Source organism: Tamandua tetradactyla, chromosome 3, assembly GCF_023851605.1.
Source record: "Tamandua tetradactyla isolate mTamTet1 chromosome 3, mTamTet1.pri, whole genome shotgun sequence".
In the NCBI taxonomy this organism is placed as follows: Eukaryota; Metazoa; Chordata; class Mammalia; order Pilosa; family Myrmecophagidae; genus Tamandua; species Tamandua tetradactyla.
The window spans coordinates 8,145,504-8,166,971 of NC_135329.1; the positions used below are offsets into that span (position 1 = coordinate 8,145,504).

General features: G+C 36.2%; 1 protein-coding gene across 4 annotated transcripts in view; it reads left to right on the forward strand.

Moving 5' to 3' along the window:
- The window catches only part of CENPO (centromere protein O), a 75,287-nt gene that overhangs the window by 20,921 nt on the left and 32,898 nt on the right, over positions 1-21,468 (forward strand). For all 4 annotated transcript variants that reach the window (XM_077152289.1, XM_077152288.1, XM_077152290.1 and 1 more), the window contains one exon: positions 2,004-2,152. In XM_077152289.1, the coding sequence (XP_077008404.1) occupies positions 2,004-2,152 (149 nt within the window). The remainder of the gene's footprint in view (positions 1-2,003; positions 2,153-21,468) is intronic.

The window sequence follows — 21,468 nt, forward strand, 5'->3', positions numbered from 1 at the left end:
GGACCTCTAGCTTAGGTTTTGTTTAACAGAGGATAATTTTTCAGTTCTTGTTTTCTTGTTTCTTGCCCTGCTTGTATGATGCCTTTTCCCTCCCCACCCTTAGGAGGGTCTATGTAGGTATTATAGACTCCAACCAAGGTTTCCCATACTAAACTGGCCTCCTATCGGGGAAGGAGTCACCTGCATCAGTTTTTTTGAGGGTGAGACCCAGTAGGTTAAAAGACTTTACTGTGAAGTCTCTGGGCTCTGTTTTTCTTATCCTGCCCAGTATGTGGCACTTGTCTGCGTGCAGGTCCCACCAGCAAGAGATGTTGTGGCACCTTTAAGTTTGGCAGACTCTCCCTGGGTTCTGAGGAGGCTTGTAGCCGGTCCAGCTGGTCCAGACTGGGGTACGCTGTGTGTCCGGTCACTGACGTGGCTCCAGGAGCTGTTCTGTACTGTTTCTGGTTATTTAGTAGTTGTTCTGGAGGACGAACTAAAACGTGCACATTGCTAAGCCACCATATTGGCCACACCCTAAGACCTAGCAGAAACATTTGTAACTTTTGATCATTCCTTTCTACATATATAATCACTAATTCACAATATCATCACATAGTTCCATATTCATCATTATGATCATTTCTTGAAACATTTGCATCTATTCAGAAAAAGAAAACAAAACAATTCATGCATACCATACCCCTTACCCCTCCCTTTCATTGATCACTAGCATTTTAATCTACTAAATTTATTTTAACATTTGTTCCCCCTTTTATTTATTTATTTTTAATCCACAGGTTTTACTCATCTGTCCATACAGTAGATAAAAGGAACAACAGACGCAAGGTTTTCACAATCACACAGTCACATTGTGAAAGCTATATCATTATACAGTCATCTTCAAGAAACATAGCTACTGGACACAGCTCCACATTTTCAGGCAGTTCCCTCCAGCCTCTCCGCTTCCTCTTGACTAACAAGGTGATATCTATTTAATGTGTCAGGATAACCTCTCAACTCTGTTTGGAATCTCTCAGCCATTGACACTTTATTTTGTATCATTTCACTCTTCCCCCTTTTGGTCGAGAAGGTTTTCTCAATCTCTTGATGCTGAGTCTTAGCTCATTCTGGGATTTCTTTCCCACGTTTCCAGGAAGGTGCACACCCCTGGGAGTCATGTCCCACGTAAACAGGGGGAGGGTGGTGAGTTTGCTTATTGTGTTGGCTGGAGAGAGAGGAGTGGCCTTGATTCTTGAAGATGATTGTATAACAATATAACAGAAGATATAGGATGAAGATACAGGACAGCAAAGGGATAAGTGATAGTAAAAGGGGAAGGGGATAAGAGTCCCTAAGTGAGGATATGAAAAATAAGTAAAATAAAGCAATTCTGCGTATAGTGTGTGTCTCTTTTTACTTGGTGTCACATCAGTTTTTTTTCAAAATAGAAGCCAGCCAGAAGAGAGTCCAGTTTTCTAGTCTTAACTGAAAAAGTAATTGAGGTAAGTTTTAGACTCTGACCCAAGCCAGGAAAGTAAATTTGAACTTTTATGTATATAGACCCTTCTGAACCCTAAAAACATAGATGCTAGATCGAAAGAAACCTAGTTAAAGTCTGATAGTTAAAAGAATAGAATTTTTTTTAAGGGATATTTCATCCAGTTCATGATAGTCATTGGATCCTACACTAGAGATGTACTTTTGTGATCTACCACAGGCCTATGTAAAATGCTGCTGCCTTACTGGTACAGAACAGACGATTCAGTTTCTCTCTTATGCTCTTTGGATGGTGTCCTTATCGGGAACTATTTGTATATCATCATTCAGCCTAAAAGGTTGTTGGTTGTTGATCTCTGTTGTCAGCTCCTGTGGCTTTTTATAGAATTTGTAGTGAATGTATAATAATCCAGCCACCTACAAAGTTCTGAAAGGAGAGTCACCCTCTCTCCTGAAAATTTTTCCTTGTTACTAGAATTTGAAATTCTTGGCTTTTTGTGAAATTCCTTTTTTACTTTCCTTAGGTGTTTTAGCTCATTTGGAAAGACTGGAGACTCAAATGAACAGATCCCATAAAAGGTTAGAAGAGCCACAGGCAGTGGAAAGCAGGCTTCGTAAACTGAGACTTCAGCGAGATAAGCTGAGAGCTGAAGTGGAGCATCGGCAAGCCAGAGTGAGTAGAAGGGTGACACTGGCATCTTTCCTAGGCTGTAAAGAACAAATATCATATGCAGATTAGCAATTGTGTCTGACCTATTTTACTTTTTACTTGTGATCTGGCTGAATCTATTTCAGTTCTTCATTTTCCCACATAATCAGACCTGTGGTATTGAAGCTAATATCAATATCAACAAACAGTTGTCAAGCCTTACCAATGCGCTGGGTGACTTCTTCCTAACAGCCTCATCACCCCCCCCTCATAGGCAGTGAAACCTCTGCTCAGTCACAGCCTGAATTGAGTCATTGGAACCTTTGTCATTAGGTCATGAGTGCTCTGTCAACTAGCCTTGAAACTTCACAGTCCACTTCGGTCCTTCCCTTTTTTTCAGTCTGCTCTCCAGCACAGGTCTAGTCAGCACCACCTCTTGGTTTTTCTCTTAGATTGTCTTTTTGCTTTTCCCTCCATACATATTGTAAGTCAAGCATTATCAACACATGCAGTAAATACTGGGGACTGGACACCAGGATTATTGTAGTAGTCTGCTAGATAGTCCCTCTTCTAGTATTTTTTCTTCAGTAAACTCCTGCAAAGCCAGGAAAAGGGTTTATAAAATACCACATTTATTGTATCATTTACCTGCTCAGAAATTCATTGCCCATGGGATAAAGTTAACTTTTCTCCTTTTTCTTTCCTCCCCTCCCTCCCTTTTATTCCTTTCCTTTCTTCCCTCTCATCCTCCCTCCCTTCTTTCCTTTCATTTGTTAATTAAAGTAAACTACATTACAAATGAATACACCCAGGTGATTACCACTTAGATGAAGATAGATCCTTTATTTGCATCCTCCTAATCATTTCCCTCAAGGCAACCACACTTCTGAACTTCTGCCACCATAGATTGGTTTTACTTGTTTTTTTTTTCAGTTTATGTAAATACAGTCAATCAGTATGCACACTTTTATGCCTCTTTCTTTCACTAAACACTGTGTCGTAGATTATATTGTGGCATATAATGGTTCATTCTCTTTTATTGCTTTATAATACTTCCATTTTATGCATACACCAAAATTAAGTTTATCCATTCTACTTTTGATGACATTTGGGTTACTTTAGTAAGGTATTACTTAGAATAATGCTGGTATGAATATTCTTGTATCTGTCTTTTGGTATAAAAACGTATACTTTTCTGCTAGGTGTATTTCTAGTAGAATTGTTGGGTATAGGGTATGAAAATTAGCTTTAGTGAATACTGACAAACAATTTCCAAAAGTGATTGCTCCAGTTTTACATTCCCAGCAATAGAGTATATGAATTTCATTGTTTTACATCTTAACCAATACTTGGTACTGTCAGTTTTAAAAAATTGTCATTCTGGTAGGTGTGTAATAGTATAACATTGTCGTTTGCATTTGCATTTGCCTGATAACAAAAAAGTGCCTGTATTGGACACTTGAAAATCTTCTGTGAATGAAATGTGCTTTTCAAGGCTTTTATGGTTTTTTTTTATTGGGTCATCTGTCTCTTAATAATTTGCTGGAGGACTAGATGGTGGCTTAGTGAGGAGTAGGATTTAGTTCATCCTCCAGAGCAGCTAGTACATAGCCAAGAACAGTACAGAACAACTGCTGAGGCCATGTCAGTGACCAGACACACAGTGTACCCCAGTGTGGACAAGCTGGACCGGCTCCAAAGCCATCCATAATTGTGAGATCTCCAAGCTGCCATGGCCGGCACCCCTCCTCCACAGGCTACTTCCCAGAGAGGAAAAGAAAGAGACTTCACTAACAGCTGGGGCTGAGCATAACCAAGCTCCACTTGTGGAATTAATGAACAAATTCTGATTCCTAAAAATAGGCCCCTAGCTCAGCTGAACCTTGAGTAAATACTGAGGTTGCTAGTTTTTGCCCCTGGGGCAGGGTTGACTGAAAAGAAGAAGAAGAAAAAAAAACACACAGAGGTTTTTTGGATTGGACAGCACAAAATACTTGAAAGGGTCTGGGCCCTGAAGGAGAGGAGGGGGCACATAGGACCTGGAGATACACAGAGCAATGTACCAACTTAAGCCAAGAAACCAGGGTCCTGCTCTGAAAAGGATTTTTCTTTTCTTTTGTTTTTTGTGGCTGTGTTTCTATGGTTTGACTGCTCTTTGGATACAGCTACCCAGGCATGGGCAGAATTAGTCTTGTTTGAGAGTTTGTTTGGAGGCTGTGCCTTCCCCAGGAAAGGGGTGGGGTCTGACTCAGGTGGAATCCCTCCCTCAAGGAATTCAGACCCCAGGGTCTGGAAACCTGAAGCGATTAAGGTCAGCCTGCAACCTCTTCTCTGTGTCAACCACACCACCAGCACAAAGAGTCTCCTGATGTTAAAGGTACCACATGACCATTTGCTGGTAGGACCCGCAGGCAGACAAACACTACATACTGGGCAAGACAGGAAAAACAGAGTCCAGAGGCTTCATAGGAAAGTCTTTCAACCTGTTGGGTCCCACCCTCAGGGAAAACTGGCGCAGGGACTCTTTCCTCCTGAGAGGAGGCCAGTTTGGTCTGCGAAAATCTGACGGGGGTCTATAATACCTAAGTAGACCCTCCTAAGTAGGAAAAAAATAAACAAGGTACCATACAGGCAGGGCAAGAAACGAGAAAACAAGAACTGAAAAATTCTGATCTGTTAAACAAAACCTAAGCTAGAGGTCTAGAATAAGCTAAACTGAATGTCAAAGAACAGATAGAAAACAAAGTCATCCACCAAGAAAATCCTAGGTAAAAAAAAGTGAAAACGATCTCCAGAATAAACTAATTAAGGAAATTAAATGACTAGACATTTAATTTAACAAAAAATAAATTTAAACAAAAAATAACGAATCATGCTAGGAAAATTGAAGATATGGCCCAGTCATAGGAACAGACCAACAACTCCGAGATACAGAAGTTGAAAAAATTAATTCAGAATGTACAAACAGGCATGGAAAACCTCATGAAAAATAAAATCAGTGAATTGAGGGAGAATATAAAGAAGGCAAGAAATGAGCAAAAAGAAGAAATTGAAAGTCTTAAAAAGCAAATCACAGAACTTATGGGAATGAAAGGCACAATAGAAGAGATGAAAAAAACAACGGAAACCTGCAATGTTAGATTTCAAGGGACGGAAGATAGAAATAGTGAACTGAAGGACGGGACATCTGAAATCCAACAAGCAAAAGAAAATATTGGGAAAAGAATGGAAAAATATGAGCAGGGATCAGGGAATTGAATGACAACATGAAGTGCATGAATAAATGTATTGTGGGTGTCCCAGAAGAAGAGAAGGGAAAAGGAGGAGAAAAACTAAGGAAGGAAATTGTCATTGAAAATTTTCCAAGTCTTATGGAAGACTGAAAATTATAGATCCAAGAAGTGCAGTGTACCCCAAACAGAATAGATCCAAGTAGACATCCTCCAAGACACTAATCAGAATGTCAGATGTCAAAGAGAAAAAGAATTTTGAAAGCAACAAGAGAAAAGCAATCCATCACATACAAGGGAAGCCCAATAAGACTATGTAGAATTCTCAGCAGAAACCATGGAGGTGAGAAGACAGTGGGATGTTATATTTAAGATACTAAAAGAAAAAACTGCCAACCAAAAATTCTATTTCCAGCAAAATTGTCTGTCAAAAATGAGGGGGAAATTAAAACATTTTCAGTCAAAAAAATTACTGAGAAAATTTGTGACCAAGGTACCAGCTCTGTAAGAAATACTGAAAGGAACACTGGAGACAGATAAGAAAAGACAGGAGAGAGAGAGATGTGGAGAAGAGTGTAGAAATGAAGACATCAGTAAAGGTAAAAAGAAAAATTAGATATGACATATAAAATCCAAAAGGCAAAATAGTTGAAGAAAGTACTGCCCTTACAGTAATAACACTAAATGTTAATGGATTAAACTCCCCAATCAAAAGACATAGAGTGGCAGAATGGATTAAAAACAGGACCCATCTATATGCTGTCTATAGGAGATGCATCTTAGACCCAAGGACAAACATAGGTTGAAAGTGAAAGGTTGGGAAAAGCTATTTAATGCAAACAACAGTCAGAAAAGAGCAGATGTAGCTATACTAATATTCCAACAAATTAGACTTAAATGTAAAACAATTAAAAGAGACAAAGAAGGATACTATGTACTAATAAAAGGAACAATTCAACATGAAGACATAACAATCATAAATATTTATGTACCGAACCAGAATGCCCCAAAATACATGAGGCAAACACTGAAAAGGGAAATAGACACATCTACCATAATAGTTGGAGACTTCAATTCCCCACTCTCATAAATGGACAGAACATCTAGACACAGGATCAATAAAGAAACAGAGAATTTGAATATTACAATAAATGAGCGCGACTTAACACACATTTATAGGACATTACACCCCACAACAGCAGGATACACCTTTTTCTCAAGTGCTCATGGATCATTCTCAAAGATAGACCATATTCTGGGTCACAAAGCAAGTCTCAACAAATTTAAAAAGATTGAAATCATACAAAACACTTTCTCAGATCATAAGGGAATGAAGTTGGAAATCAATAATAGGCAAAGCGCCAGAAAATTCACAAATACGTGGAGGCTCAACAACACACTCTTAAACAACCAGTGGGTCAAGGAAAAAATTACAAGAGAAATCAGTAAACATCTTGAGGCAGATGAAAATGAAACACGACATATCAAAATTGATGGGATGCAGGAAAGGCAGTGCTAAGAGGGTAATTTATTGCCCTAAATGCCTATATCAAAAAAGAAGAAAGAGCAAAAATCGAGGAATTAACTGTCCACTTGGAAGAACTAGAGAAAGAACAGCAAACTAACCCCAAAGCAGGCAAAAGGAAAGGAATAACAAAGATTAGAGCAGAAATAAATTAAATTGAGAACATGAAAACAATCAAGAAAATCAGCAACACCAGAAGTTGGTTCTATGAGAAAATCAATGATTGATGGACCCTTAGCAAGTTTGACAAAAAGAAGAGGAGAGAGGATGCAAATAAATAAAATCAGAAATGGGAGAAAAGACATAACCACTGACCCTACAGAAATAAAAGAGAGGATACTATGAATAATTTTATGCTAATAAACTCGACAATGTAGATAAAATGGACAACTTCCTAGAAAATCATGAACAACCAAAATTGACTCAAGAAGAAATAGATGACTTCAGCAAACCAATCACCTGTAAACAAATTTAGTTAGTCATTAAGAAGCTCCCAAAAAAGAACAGTCCAGGACCAGATGGCTTCATGTGTGAATTCTACTAGACATTCAAGAAAGAATTGCTACTAATCCTCCTCAAACAAATTGAAGAGGAGGGAAGACGAACTAACTCATTCTATGAAGCCAACATCACCCTCATACCAAAGTAATACAAAGATATTACGAGAAAAGAAAATTACAGACCAATCTCTCTAGTGAATATAGATGCAAAAATCTTAAACAAAATTCTTGCAAATCGAATCCAGCAGCACATTAAAAGAATTATACACCATGATCAATTAGGATTCATCCCAGGTATGCAAGGGTGGTTCAACATAAGAAAATCAATTAATGTAATACACTGTATCAACAAATCAAAGCGGAAAAACCACTTGATCATCTCAATTGATGCAGAGAAGGCATTTGACAAAATTCAACATCCTTTCTTGTTGAAAACACTTCATAGGATAGGAATAGAAGGGAACTTCCTCAACATGATAAAGGGAATATATGAAAAACCACAGCTAACATCATCCTAAATGGGTAAAAACTGAAAACATTCCCCCTAAGATCAGGAACAAGACAAGGATGTCTGCTAACACCATTGATATTCAACATTATGTTAGAAGTTCTAGCTAGAGCAGTTAGACAAGAAAAAGAAATGTAAGCTATTGGAAAGGAAGAAGTAAAATTCTCACTGTTTGCAAATGATATGATATTGCATGTCGAAAACCCCCAAAAATCCACAGCAAAACTACTAGAGCTAATAAATGACTACAGCAGAGTGGCAGGTTACAAGATCAACACTCAAAAACTTGTGGTGTTTCTACACACTAATAATGAACAATCTGAGGGGAAAATCAAGAAAACAATTCCTTTTACAATTGCAACCAAATGAATAAAATATTTGGGAATAAATTTAAGGATGCAAAAGACCTGTACGAAGAAAACTATAAGAAATTGCTCTAAGAAATCGTAGAGACCTAAATAAATGGAATGGCATGCCGTGTTCATGGATTAGAAGACTAAATATAGCTAAGATGTCAATATACCTAAATTGATCTATAGATGCAATGCAATACCAATTAAAACCCCAAGAATTTACTTTTCAGAAATAGAAAAACCAATAACCAAATTTATCTGGAAGGGCAGGGTCTCCCGAATAGCCAAAAATATCCTGAGAAAGAAAAATTAAGTCGAAGTTCTCACACTACCTGAGTTTACGGTGTATTACGAAGCTACAATAGTCAAAACAGCATGGTACTGGCATAGAGATAGATATACTGACCAATGGAATCAAATTGATTGTTCAGATGTAGACTCTCTCATCTATGAAAAATTGATCTTTGATAAGGCAGTCAAGCCAACTCACCTGTGACAGAACAGTCTCTTCAATAAATGGTGCCTAGAGGACTGGATATCCACATGCAAAAGAATGAAAGAGGATCCATATCTCACACCCTATACAAAAGTTAACTCAAAAATGGAACAAAGATCTAAATATTAGATCTAAGACCATAAAACTTTCAAAAGAAAATGTAGGGAAATATCCTATAAATCTTACAATGGGAGGCGTTTTCCTAGATTTTACACCCAAAGTACAAGCATTGAAGAAATAAATATATAGGAACTCCTCAAAATTGAACACTTTTGTGTATCAAAGAACTTTGTCAAGAAAGTAAAAAGACAGCCTACACAATGGAAGACAATATTTGGAAACGATATATCAGTTAAAGGTCGAGTATCCAGAATAAAGAGATTGTTCAACTCAACAACAAAAAGACAGACAACCTAGTTACAAAATGGGCAAAACACATGAACAGACACTTCTCAGAACAGGAAATACAAATGGCCAAAAGGCACATAAAAAGATGCTCAGCTTCTCTGGCTATTAGGGAATTACACATCAAAACCTCAATGAGATATCATCTCACACCCACCAGAATGGCCATTATCAATAAAACGAAAACGACAAGCGCTGTAGAGGATGTGGAGACTTATTCACTGTTGGTTGGAATGTCAAATGGTACAACCACTGGGGAAGGCAGTTTGGCAGTTTCTCAGGAAACTAAATATAGAATTGCCATATGACCTGGCAATACCATTGCTATGTCTCTACTCAGAGGACATGAGGGCAAAGACACAAACGGACACTTGCACACCAATGTTTATAGCAGCATTATTTACAATTGCCAAGAGACGGAAACAGCCCAAATGTCCATCAATAGACAAGTGGCTAAGCAAATTGTGGTATATATATATATATACACGATGGAATATTATGCAGCTGTAAGACAGAATAAATTCTGAAGTATGTAACAATATGGATGGACCTTGAGGATATTATGCTGAGTGAGATTAGCTGGAAACAAAAGGACAAATACTATATGGTCTCACTGATATAAACTAACATTAGTGAATGAACTTGGCATTCATTCTTGGGAGAATTTCAATTAAAAACAGAGACCATCAGGAGCTAGAAATAGGGTAGCTATTGAGTATTTGGAGTTGAAGGGATACAGATTTTGCAACAGGACTGATTGTAAAAATTCAGAAATGGATACCACAATACTACCTAATAACTAATACAATAATGTTAGTAGACCGAATGAAGCTGAGTGTGAGAATGAAGGTAGATGATAAAGACTGAGATGACATAATCCAGGAATGCCTAGAGTGTACAATGATAGTGATTAAATATACAAATTCAAAAATGTTTTTGCATGAAGAAAAACAAAGGAATGTGATTATTGCAGAGCGTTGAAAATAGATGGTAATTCATATTTTAAAACATTAACTTATGTGTAAGACTAAAGCAAAAAATGTTTATTTGGTTCAAAATTTATTATTTGACTAGTGCATTTCCTAATATAACTTATGTGGACAATTTAATTGAGCACCATAAGTACATGGAACCTTGAGTAGGGCATGAGATTTTGTAGGTTTGTTCAGGATGATGCCCTGATAAATCCCAGAGTGATTTGAGCAGTGAATAAAAAAGTATTTGCAAAGTCCCCTTGGGGAAATGTCAAGAAAGGGGGCAAATTCAACTTCCCCTGTGGAGAATTCCTGATATTCTCACAAGCAGTGGGGACGAGCCCTCAATAAGCAATAGGTCGAGCCCTCAATCTTGCGGTTTGTTCATATGAAACTTATCCCTGCAAAGGATAGGCTAAGCTTACTTAAAATGAGGCCTAAGAGTCACCCCCAGAGAACCTCTTTTGTTGCTCGGATGTGGCCTCTCTCTCAGTCAACACGACAAGTAAACTCACTGCCCTCCCCGTGTCTATGTGGGACATGACTCCCAGGGGTGTGGACCTTCCTGGCAACGTGGGACAGAAATCCTAGAATGAGCTGAGACTCAGCATCAAGGGATTGAGGAAATCTTCTCGACCAAAAGGGGGAAGAGAGAAATGGAACAAAATAAAGTGTCAATGGCTAAGAGATTTCAAACAGAGTTGAGAGGTTATCCTGCAGGTTCAGTGTTCCAGTAGCCATGTTTCTTGAAGATGATTGTACAGTGATATAGCTTTTGCAGTGTGACTCTGTGATTGTGAAAAGGTTGTGTCTGATGCACGTTTTATCTACAGTTTGGACAGATGAGTAAAACATAGGAATTAAAAATAAGTAAATAATAGGGGGAACATGTTAAAATAAATTTAGTTGATTGAAATGCTGGTGATCAATGAAAGGGAGTAGTAAGGGGTATAGAAAAAAAATAGGGGAAACAAAGGCTAAAATATTAGGTAGATGGAAATACTAGCAGTCAGTGAGGGGGGAAGGGGGAGGAGTTAGGGGTATGGTATATATGAGTTTTTTTCTTTTTTCTTTTTATTTCTTTTTCTGAATTGAGGCAGGTGTTCTAAGAAATGATCATAGTGATGAATATGCAACTATGTGATGATATTGTGAGTTATTGATTATATACCAAGAATGGAATGATCATATGGTAAGAATGTTCGTGTTTGTATGTTGTTATGTTTAAAAAATAAATAAATAAAGTAACAAGACTGGTTCCAGGAGAGAAGAAAAGAAGAAACAGCTGCTGAAGCTTATTGGTTCTTCTTTCACTTACGTGGAAAAGGGTACAGGATGTGAGACAAGTGAATTGGAGATATGGTGCATTCCCATATACCTTACAACACAGAAAGTGCTAATCTTCTCTGCAATCCTAGTATAATCAGTTAAAATTTGATATGCAAATAAATTAACTTTTCTACATATTTATATAGTTACAAAAGTTTATTATAGTATGCATAGTATTTTATACATTGCTGTTAAAATGTAACAACAAAATGTAAATCTCATTGAAAAAAAAATAGGGCCACTGTATCTCAGCAGGCAGAGTTCTTGCCCGGAGTGCTGGTGACCTGGATTTGATTCCCGGGGTCTCCCCATGCAAAAACAGAAGAAGAAAAAAAAGAAGAATTTGCCAGATTCCTTACATGTTTTAGATGTGAATTCTTTTCATCCAGGACCACTTATTGAAAAAAATACACTCTTTTCCCAATGTATTGTAGTAGGTCTTTTTTTTTTTTTTTTTAAATTTTTATTGATAGAACAATGCATAAGCACATACATTCTTTTTTTAAGGAGGTTTAGAATTATATAATCTTATGGCACAACCTTGAGATGCCCTTTGTTCCTTTGTTTTATGCTTTTTTTAAAAACTTTTTTAATTGTATAGTATAACATGTAAACAAAGCAAAGAAATAAACAATAGTTTTCAAAGCACTCTTCAACAAATAGTTACAGGACAGATCCCAGAGTTTGTCTTAGGCTACCATATGATCCTGTCATATTTTTCCTTCTAGCTGCTCCAGAACATAGGAGGCTAGAGGGCTTAAAAACTTTTTATCATCACAAACGACCTTTTTTCCTTCTTTTGTGAAAAATAACATATACAAAAAAGCTATAAATTTCATAACACAGCACCACAATTAGTTGTAGAACGTATTTTAGAGCTTGACATGGGTTACAATTGCACAATTTTAAGTTTTTACTTCTAGGTGCTCTAAAATACTGGAGACTAAAAGAAATATTAATTTAATGATTCAGCAGTCATATTCATCTGTTAAATCCTGTCTTCTCTGTGTAACTCCGCCATCACCTTTGATCTTTCTATCCCTCTCTTTAGGGATGTTTGGGCTATGGCAGTTCTAAATTTTTCATACTAGAAGGGTCTGTCACTAGTATGAGGTAGGAAGGTAGAACTATAATCTGATGTTCTGTAGAGGCTAGGCTAGGTTTCAGGATTTATCTGGACCCATCTGGAGGTTGTGGGTTTCTGGAAAGTTACTCTAGAAGCACATACATTCTTAACATACAAACATTCCATACATGTGTGTAATCAGTGGCTCACAGTATCATCACATAGTTGTATATTCATCGCCATGAACATTTTTAGAACATTTCTTGCAGTAGATCTTTACTTAAGCTAGATAACTATGGAACTATTTTTAGATTGTATTCTGTTCCATGGGTCTATTTGTTTCCATTGTGCCAATACCAGATGTAAGTCTTGAAACTTAAAGTGTATGTCCTCTTCAGGATTGTCTTGGTTTTTCTTGGCTCCTTGAATTTCATATAAATTTGGGAAGCTGCTGTCATTTTCCAAAAATAAACCTATAATTTTGATTGGGATTGCATTAATAGATTGATCAATTTGGAGAGAATTGACAATTTTATAATATTGAGTCTTCTATCCAATGTACTTAATATATTTTTGCATGAATTTGTTCTTTAATTTGTTTCAGTGGTATGTGTAGTTTTATGGGTACAGGTCTTAAACATCATTCATTCTATTTATTCCTGTGTATATTTGAGTTTTCCTTGTCAGATTTTGGTATCTGGTTTATGTTGGTCTCAGAATGCAGGTTGAGAAATGATCTGTGGAAGAGTTTATTTAAAATTGGTGGTGTTTTTTTTCCTAACAGTTTTTTTTTAATTCCCTGTTGAAGCCCTCTCTGCCTGAAATTTTCTCTGTTGGAAGATGTTTTAGTTTCCTTGGTTACTCAAATATGTAATGGTTCAGCTTAAACAATGGAAATTTATCAGTTCATGGTTTTGAGGCTAAGAGAAAGTGTCATCAACGTGATGCTTTCTTCCCGAAGACTGGCATCTGGGACTGGCTGCTGGTAATCCTTGGTCCTAAGCTTGCCGCATGGTAGGGCACATGGCTGCATCTCCTGGTCTTTCACTGCTCTTTCCACATTCCATTGACGTTCAGCTTCTGTGGTTTTCTCTTTATTTGAGTTTCATTCTGCTTATAAAGGACTCCAGTAATGGGATCAACACTCATCCTGGAGTCTGAAGTAGCCTCATCAAATGATATTCCTTAAAATAGGTTCAAATCCACAGGAACTGGTTAAGTTTAAGAAAAATTTTTTCTGGGGTATCTGCAGCTCCAAACCACCACAGAAGTTTTTAAAATTCTGATTCAATTTCCTTTATCAATATGAAGCTGTTCTGATTTCTTATTTCTTCTTGGGACACTTTTGATAAGTTGCATTTTTTAAGGAATTTTCCCACTTCTTCTAAGTCTAACGTTTATTGACATAAAGTTTTCAAAATACCCTCTTACTAGCTTATAAATATGTTTAGTATTCGGTAGTATATAGTACCCATCATGCAGTCCATTGGTATATGTTCTATACAGACTTACAAAAAGGTGGATTCTGCATTTCATGTACAATAGTCTATATATATCAAGTAGACCAAGTTTGCTCATCATTTTCAAAAATTTTATATTCTCACTGATTTACTTGTTGCTGACATAGATGTGTTAAATCCCCCATTGTGATTGTGGGTTTGTTTATTCTTTACCCTTATATTCTGTCAGTTTTTGCAAACAAATTCAGGATTGTTATGTCTTCCTGGTTGAGCAAACCTTTCAAAATTATGAAAATTTCCTTTTTGTTTCTAATAATACTTTTTGCCTTAGAATCTGCTTTGTTGAATATTAGGATAGCTACATGAATTTTTTGGTTAGGGTGTGTGTGATAAATTTTTTTTGTTTTACTTTGTCTTTTAGTGCCCTTATATATAATCAAGGTATTCCTCATGTAAGTAGCTTATAGTGGGGTATTTTTTTAATACATTCTGATAATCTTTGTCTTTTAATTGAAGTATTTAGTACATTGACTTTTTTATCCCCCCTATTCCCACCCATCCCCTGGTAACTTATGTGATATATTCTGATCTTGTGAGTTTGTTTATTCTGATTATTTCATATCAGTGAGATAATTCAGTATCTGTTCTTTTGTGTCTTGCTTATTTCCCTCAACATGATGTCGTCAAGTTTTATCCAGTTGCATGTATCAGAACATCATTCCTTTTTATGAGTCAATAATATTCCATATTGTGTACCATATTTTCTTTATCCAGTCATTAGTTGATGGACACCTGGGTTGCTTCCATCTTTTTGCAATTGTGGATTGTGCCGCTGTGAACATTGGTGTGCAAATATCTTTTCAAGTCTCTACTTTCAATTCTTTGGGATACATACCTATTAGTAGGATTGCTGGGTCCTATAGTAATTTTATACTTAATTTTCTGAGGAGCTGCCTAATTGTCTTCCACGGGAGCTGCACCATTTTACATTCCCACCAACAATGAATGAGTGTTCCTATTTTTCCACATCTTCTCCAACACCTGTGTAATTTTCTGTTTTTTTAGTGAGTCATTCTTATGATATGAAACAATATCTCTTTGTGGTTTTGATTTGCATTGAGAGCTAAAGATGTCTAACATCTTTTCATGTGCCTTCTGGCCATTTGTCTATCTTCTTTGGAGAAATGTCTATTCAGGTCTTTTGCCTATTTTAAAATTGAGTTGTCTTTTTGCTGTTAAGTTTAAGGAATTCTTTTTATATTCTGTATGGTAAACTTGTACAGTGTATGTGGATTCCAAATATGTTCTCTCATTGCATAGGTTCTCATTTTTCTTTCACAATGATGTCCTTTGAAACTCAGAAGTTTTAAATTTTGATGATGTCCCATTTATCTATTTTTCTTTTGTTGCTTGTGCTTTAGATGTTAAGTCTAGGATATAAGAAATAATTGCTTAACACAAGGTCCTAAAGATGCTTCCCTACATTTTCATCTAGAAGTTTGACAGTTTTGGCTCTTATATTTACATCTTTAATCCATTTTGATTTGATTTTTGTGTAAGTTATGAGGAAGGGGTCATCCTTCATCCTTTTACAAATGAAGACCCAATTTTCCAAGCACCATTTGTTCAATAGACTATTCTTTCTCAGTTGAATGGTCTTTACCTTCTTGTCAAAAATCATTTGGCCGTAAAGGTGAGCAAGTTGATTAGTGAGCTTTCAGTTCGATTCCATTAATCTATATATCTATCCTTATGCCAGCACTGTGCTGTTTTGATTATTGTTACTTCTTTTTATGTTTATATATTTTTAAAATTTATTTTGTTTATTTAATTTAAAAAATATATATGACAGACACAAACGTTCTTAACATATGATCATTCCGTTCTACATATATAATCAGTAATTCACAATATCATCACATAGTTGCATGTTCATCATCATGATGATTTCTTAGAACATTTGCATAAATTCAGAAAAAGAAATAAAAAGACAAGAGAAAAAAATTCATACATATCATACCCCTTACCCCTCCTTTTCATTGATCACTAGCATTTCATATTATTGCTTTTTAACAAGTTTTCATATCAGGAAGTGTGAGCCCTCAAACTTCGTTCTTCTTTTCCACATGGTTTTGGCTATTTGAGGCCCCTTCAACTTCCAAATAAATTTGATGATTGGCTTTTCCATTTCTGCAAAGAAGGTTTTTTTTTTTTTTTTTTAACGAAAAATAACATGTATATAGAAAAGCAATAAATTTCAAAGCACAGCACAATAATTAGTTGTGGGACAGATTTTAGTTTAGTATGGGTTACAATTCCACAATTTCAGGTTTTTACTTCTAGCTGCTCTAAGATACTGGAGACTAAAAGAAGTATCAATTTAATGATTCAGCAATCATTTTCATTTGTTAAAATCTACCTTCTCTGTATAACTCCACCATCACCTTTGGTCTTTCTGTCCCTTTCTTTAGGGGTATTTGGGCAATCACCATTGTAACTTTTTCATCTTGGAAGGGTCAATAACATGGGATAGAGAAATGGAACTAGCTGATGTCTGGAGAGGCTGGGCCCTCTAGGTTTTAGGACTTATCTGGTCCAGGTACCCATCTGAAGGTTGTAGATTTCCGGAAGGTTACCCTAGTGCATGGAAACTTTGTAGAATCTTACATATTGCCCTAGTGGTTCGTTACGATTGGTTGGAATGGTTTTGGTTGGGGTTTCGCAGGTTATGATAGGTGGCAATGTCTATCTGAAGCTTGAATGAGAGTGACCTCCAGAGGAGCCTCTTGACTCTATTTGAACTCTCTTAGCCACTGATATTTTATTCATTATGCTTCTTTTCCCCACTTTGGCTAGAATAAAGAAGGCTTTTTGAATTGTAAATTTTGTTGTGTTGATTGTGCAAATCACTTTAGGCAGAATTGACATCTTAACACTAGGTAGTCTTCCAGCCCATGAACACAGAATGACCTTCTATTTATTTAAGTCTTTTTTTGGTTTCTTGTATCGAATATATTGTGTTTTTTTTTTTTGTGAATAGCTTTTTTACATCCTTGATTAAATGTATTCCTAGATATTTAATTCTTTTAGTTGCTATCTGAAATGAATTTTTCCCCCTTGATTTCTCCTCCCAATTGTTAATTGCTTATGTATAGAAACATTCCTGATATGGTGGTGTTGATCTGGCATCTCACTACTTTGTTGAATTCATTTATAGATCTAGGAGCTCTATTGTGAAATTTTCAGAATTTTCTGTATGTAGGATCATGCCATCTGCAAATAGGGAAAGGTTTACTTTTTTTCCAATTTGGATGCCTTTTGTTTCTTTTTCTTGCATAATTGCTGTGACAAGAACTTCTGGTACAGTGTTGCGTAACAGTGTGACAGGGCATTCTCTCTTGTTCCTGATCTTAAAGGGAAAGTTTTTAGTCTTTTACCATTATGTAGGATTGTAGCAGTGGTTTTTCATATATGTTCTTTATGGCGTTGAAAATTTCGTTCTATTCCTTGTGTTCTAAGTCTTTTATCAAGAAGGGGTGCTGCAATACTACCTAACTATAATACAATAATGTTGGAACACTGAATGAAACTGAATGTGAGAATGATAGAGGGAAGAGGCCTGAGGGCACAAATCAAATCAGAAGGAAAGATAGACGATAAAGGCTCAGAAGGTATATTCGAGGAATGCCTAGAGTGTATAATGATAGTGACTAAATGTACAAATTTAAAAATGTTTTTGCATGAGGAAGAACAAAGGAATATCAATACTGTAGGGTGTTGAAAATAGACAGTAATTTATATTTTAAAACTTTAACTTATGTGTGAGACTAAAGTAAAAAAATGTTTATTTGGTATGGAATTTATATTTTGAGTAGTGCATTTCCTAATATAACTTATGTGGACAACTTAATTGAGCACCATGAGTACATGGAACCTTGAGTAGGGCATGAGATTTTGTAGATTTGTCCAGAATGATGTGATAAATCCCAGAGTGATTTGAGCAGTGAATAAAAAAGTATTTGCAAAGTCCCCTTGGGAAAATGTCAGGAAAGGGGGCAAATTCAACTTTCCCAAGTGGAGAATTCTTGATATTCTCACAAGCAGTGGGGACAACCAAAGCAATAGGCTGAGCCCCCAATCTTGGGGGTTGTTCATATGAAAGTATAGGCTAAGCCTACTTAAAATGAGGCCTAGGAGTCATCCCCAAGAACACCTCTTTTGTTGCTCAGATGTAGCCTCTCTCTCCAGGCAACACAACAAGCAAACTCACCACCCTCCCCCTGTTAGTGTGGAACATGACTCCCAGGGACATCGACCTTCCTGGCAACGTGGGACAGAAATCCTAGAATGAACTGAAACTCAGCATCAAGGGACTGGAAAACCTTCTCAACCAGAAGGAGGAAGAGTGAAATGAGACAAAATAAAAGTGTCAATGGCTGAGAGATTCCAGAGTCGAGAGATTATTCTTACGTATTAAATAGATATCACCTTTTTCGTTAAGATATTTTGGAGAGGCTGGAGGAAAGTGCCTGAAAATGTAGAGCTGTGTTCCAGTAGCCATGTTTCTTGAAGATGATTATATAATGATATAGCTTTCACAGTGTGACTGTGTGATTGTGAAAACCTTGTGTTTGATGTTCCTTTTATCCACTGTTTGGACAGATGAGTAAAACCTATGGATTAAAAATAAATAAATAAAAGGGGGAACAAATGTTAAAATAAATTTAGTAGATTAAAATACTAGTGATTGTGAAAGGGAGGGGGAAGGGGTATGGTATGTATGAATTTATTTCTGTTTTCTTTTTATTTTTCTGAATTGATGCAAATTTTCTAAGAAATGATTATGATGATGAATATACAACTATGTGATGATACTCTGAATTACTCATTATATATGTAGAATGGATGATCATGTGGTAAGAATGTTTATGTTTGTATGTTGCTATGTGTGCTAGTTTGAAAGGATGTATGTCCCCTAGAAAAGCCGTGTTTTAATCTAAATCCCATTTCATAAAGGCAGAATAATCCCTATTCAATAGTGTATGTTTGAAACTGTAATCAGATCATTTCCCTGGAGATGTGATTTAATTGAGTGGTTGTTAAGCTGAATTAGCTGACGATATGTCTCCACCCATTTGCGTGGGTCTTGATGAGTTTCTGGAGTCTATAAAAGAGGAAGCATTTTGGAGAATGAGAGAGATTCAGAGAGAGCCAGAGAAGAACGACATAGCCATGAGAAGTGGAGAGCCCACTAGAGCGACCTTTGGAGAAAAAGAAGAAAAACACCTCCCGGGAAGCTTCATGAAGTAGGAAGCCAGGAGAGAAGGCTGGCAGATGAAGCCTTGCTTGCCATGTGCCCTTCCAGCCAGGAGAGAAACTGTGACTGTGTTTGCCATGTGCCTTCTCACTTGCGGGAGAAACCCTGAACTTCATCGGCCTTCTTGAACCAGCGTGTCTTTCCCTGGATGCCTTTCATTGGACCTTACTATGGACTTGTAATTGGGACATTTTCTTGGCCTTGAAACTGTGGACTAGCAACTTGTTGAATTTCCCTTTTTAAAAGCCATTCCGTTTCTGGTGTGTTGCATTCCGGCAGCTAGCAAACTAGAACAGTATGCTTAATATATAAAATAAATTTTAAAAAATATGCTTGAGGAATACAGCAGCAGAAAAAAATAATAATAAGGGGTGCTGGATTTGGTCAAATGTCTTTTTGGCGTCAGTTTGAGGTGACCACATGGTTTTTTCCCTTCGTTCTATTAATGTGATGTGGTTACATTAATTGATTTTCTTCTGTTAAACCACCTTTACATTGAAGAGATAAGTCCCAATTGATCATGCTGTATACTTTTTGATGTACTTTTGGATTTGGTTTACTTATATTTTGTTAAAGATTTTTGCATTTATATTTATAATAGGTATTGGTCTGTAATTTTCTTGAGATATCTTTATCTGGCTTTGATATGAGAGTGATATTGGACTCATAGAATGAATTAGGGAATTTTTCCTCCTCTTCAATTTTTTTTTTTGGGAGAATTTGAGCATGATTGCTGTTAAGTCATCTTGGATGTTTGGTAGAATTCTTCTTTGAAGCCATCTGATCCTGGGCTTTTATTTCTTGAGGCTTTTAATCACTGATCCTAGTTTATTGATTTGTTGAAATCTTTCATTTCTTCGTGAGTCAGTGTGGGTAGTTTGCATATTTCATCTGTGTTATCTAATTTATTGATGTATGGTTATTTATAGTATCCTCTTATAGTCAGTCCTCAGTTTCAGTGGAGTCCTTTCAATTTCTGATTTTAGTTATTTGTGTCCTCTCTCTTTTTTTTCCTTTGTTAGTCTAGTTAAAGGTTTGTCAGTTTTATTGACCTTTTCGAAGACCTGACTTTTGATTCTATTACTTTTTTGTTCTTTATTTTATTTATCCCCACACTCATCTTTGTTATTTCCTTCCTTCTGGTTGCTTTGGGTTTACTTTGCTCTTCTAATCCTTCCAGGTTTGGGGTTAGGTCTCTGATTTGAAATCTTTCTTCTTTTTTAATGTAAACATTTAGAACTCTCAATTTCTCTCTCAGCGCTGCCTTCACTGCATCTCATGAGTTTTGGAATGTTATATTTTCATTTTCATTCACCACAAGAAATTTCCCAAATTCCCTTGCTCTATTTTTTTTTAACTTTTTTTATTGTATAGTATAACATATATATAAAATAAAGAAATAAAACAGCAGTAGTTTTCCAAGCACTCTTCAGCAAATGGTTACAGACAGATCCGAGTTTGTCATGGGCTACGATATGATCCTCTCAGATTTTTCCTTCTAGGTGCTCCAGAATGTAGATGACTAGAGGGCTTAAATACATTTTTTTAAATTATTTTATTTTATTTTTTTATTAATTAACGGAAAAAAAAAGAAATTAACCCAACATTTAGAAATCATACCATTCTACATATGCAATCAGTAATTCTTAACATCATCACATAGATGCATGATCATCGTTTCTTAGTACATATGCATCGGTTTAGAAGAACTAGCGACACACCAGACGAAGATATAGAATGTTAATATAGAGAAAAGAAATAAAAGTAATAATAATAGTAAAAAAAACCAAAAAAAAACAAAAACAAACAAACAAACAAAACCTATAGCTCAGATGCAGCTTCATTCAGTGTTTTAACATGATTACTTTACAATTAGGTATTATTGTGCTGTCCATTTTTGAGTTTTTGTATCTAGTCCTGTTGCACAGTCTGTATCTCTTCAGCTCCAATTACCCATTATCTTACCCTGTTTCTACCTCCTGCTGGACTCTGTTACCAATGACATATTCCAAGTTTATTCTCGAATGTCCGTTCACATCAGTGGGACCATACAGTATTTGTCCTTTAGTTTTTGGCTAGACTCACTCAGCATAATGTTCTCTAGGTCCATCCATGTTATTACATGCTTCATAAGTTTATCCTGTCTTAAAGCTGCATAATATTCCATCGTATGTATA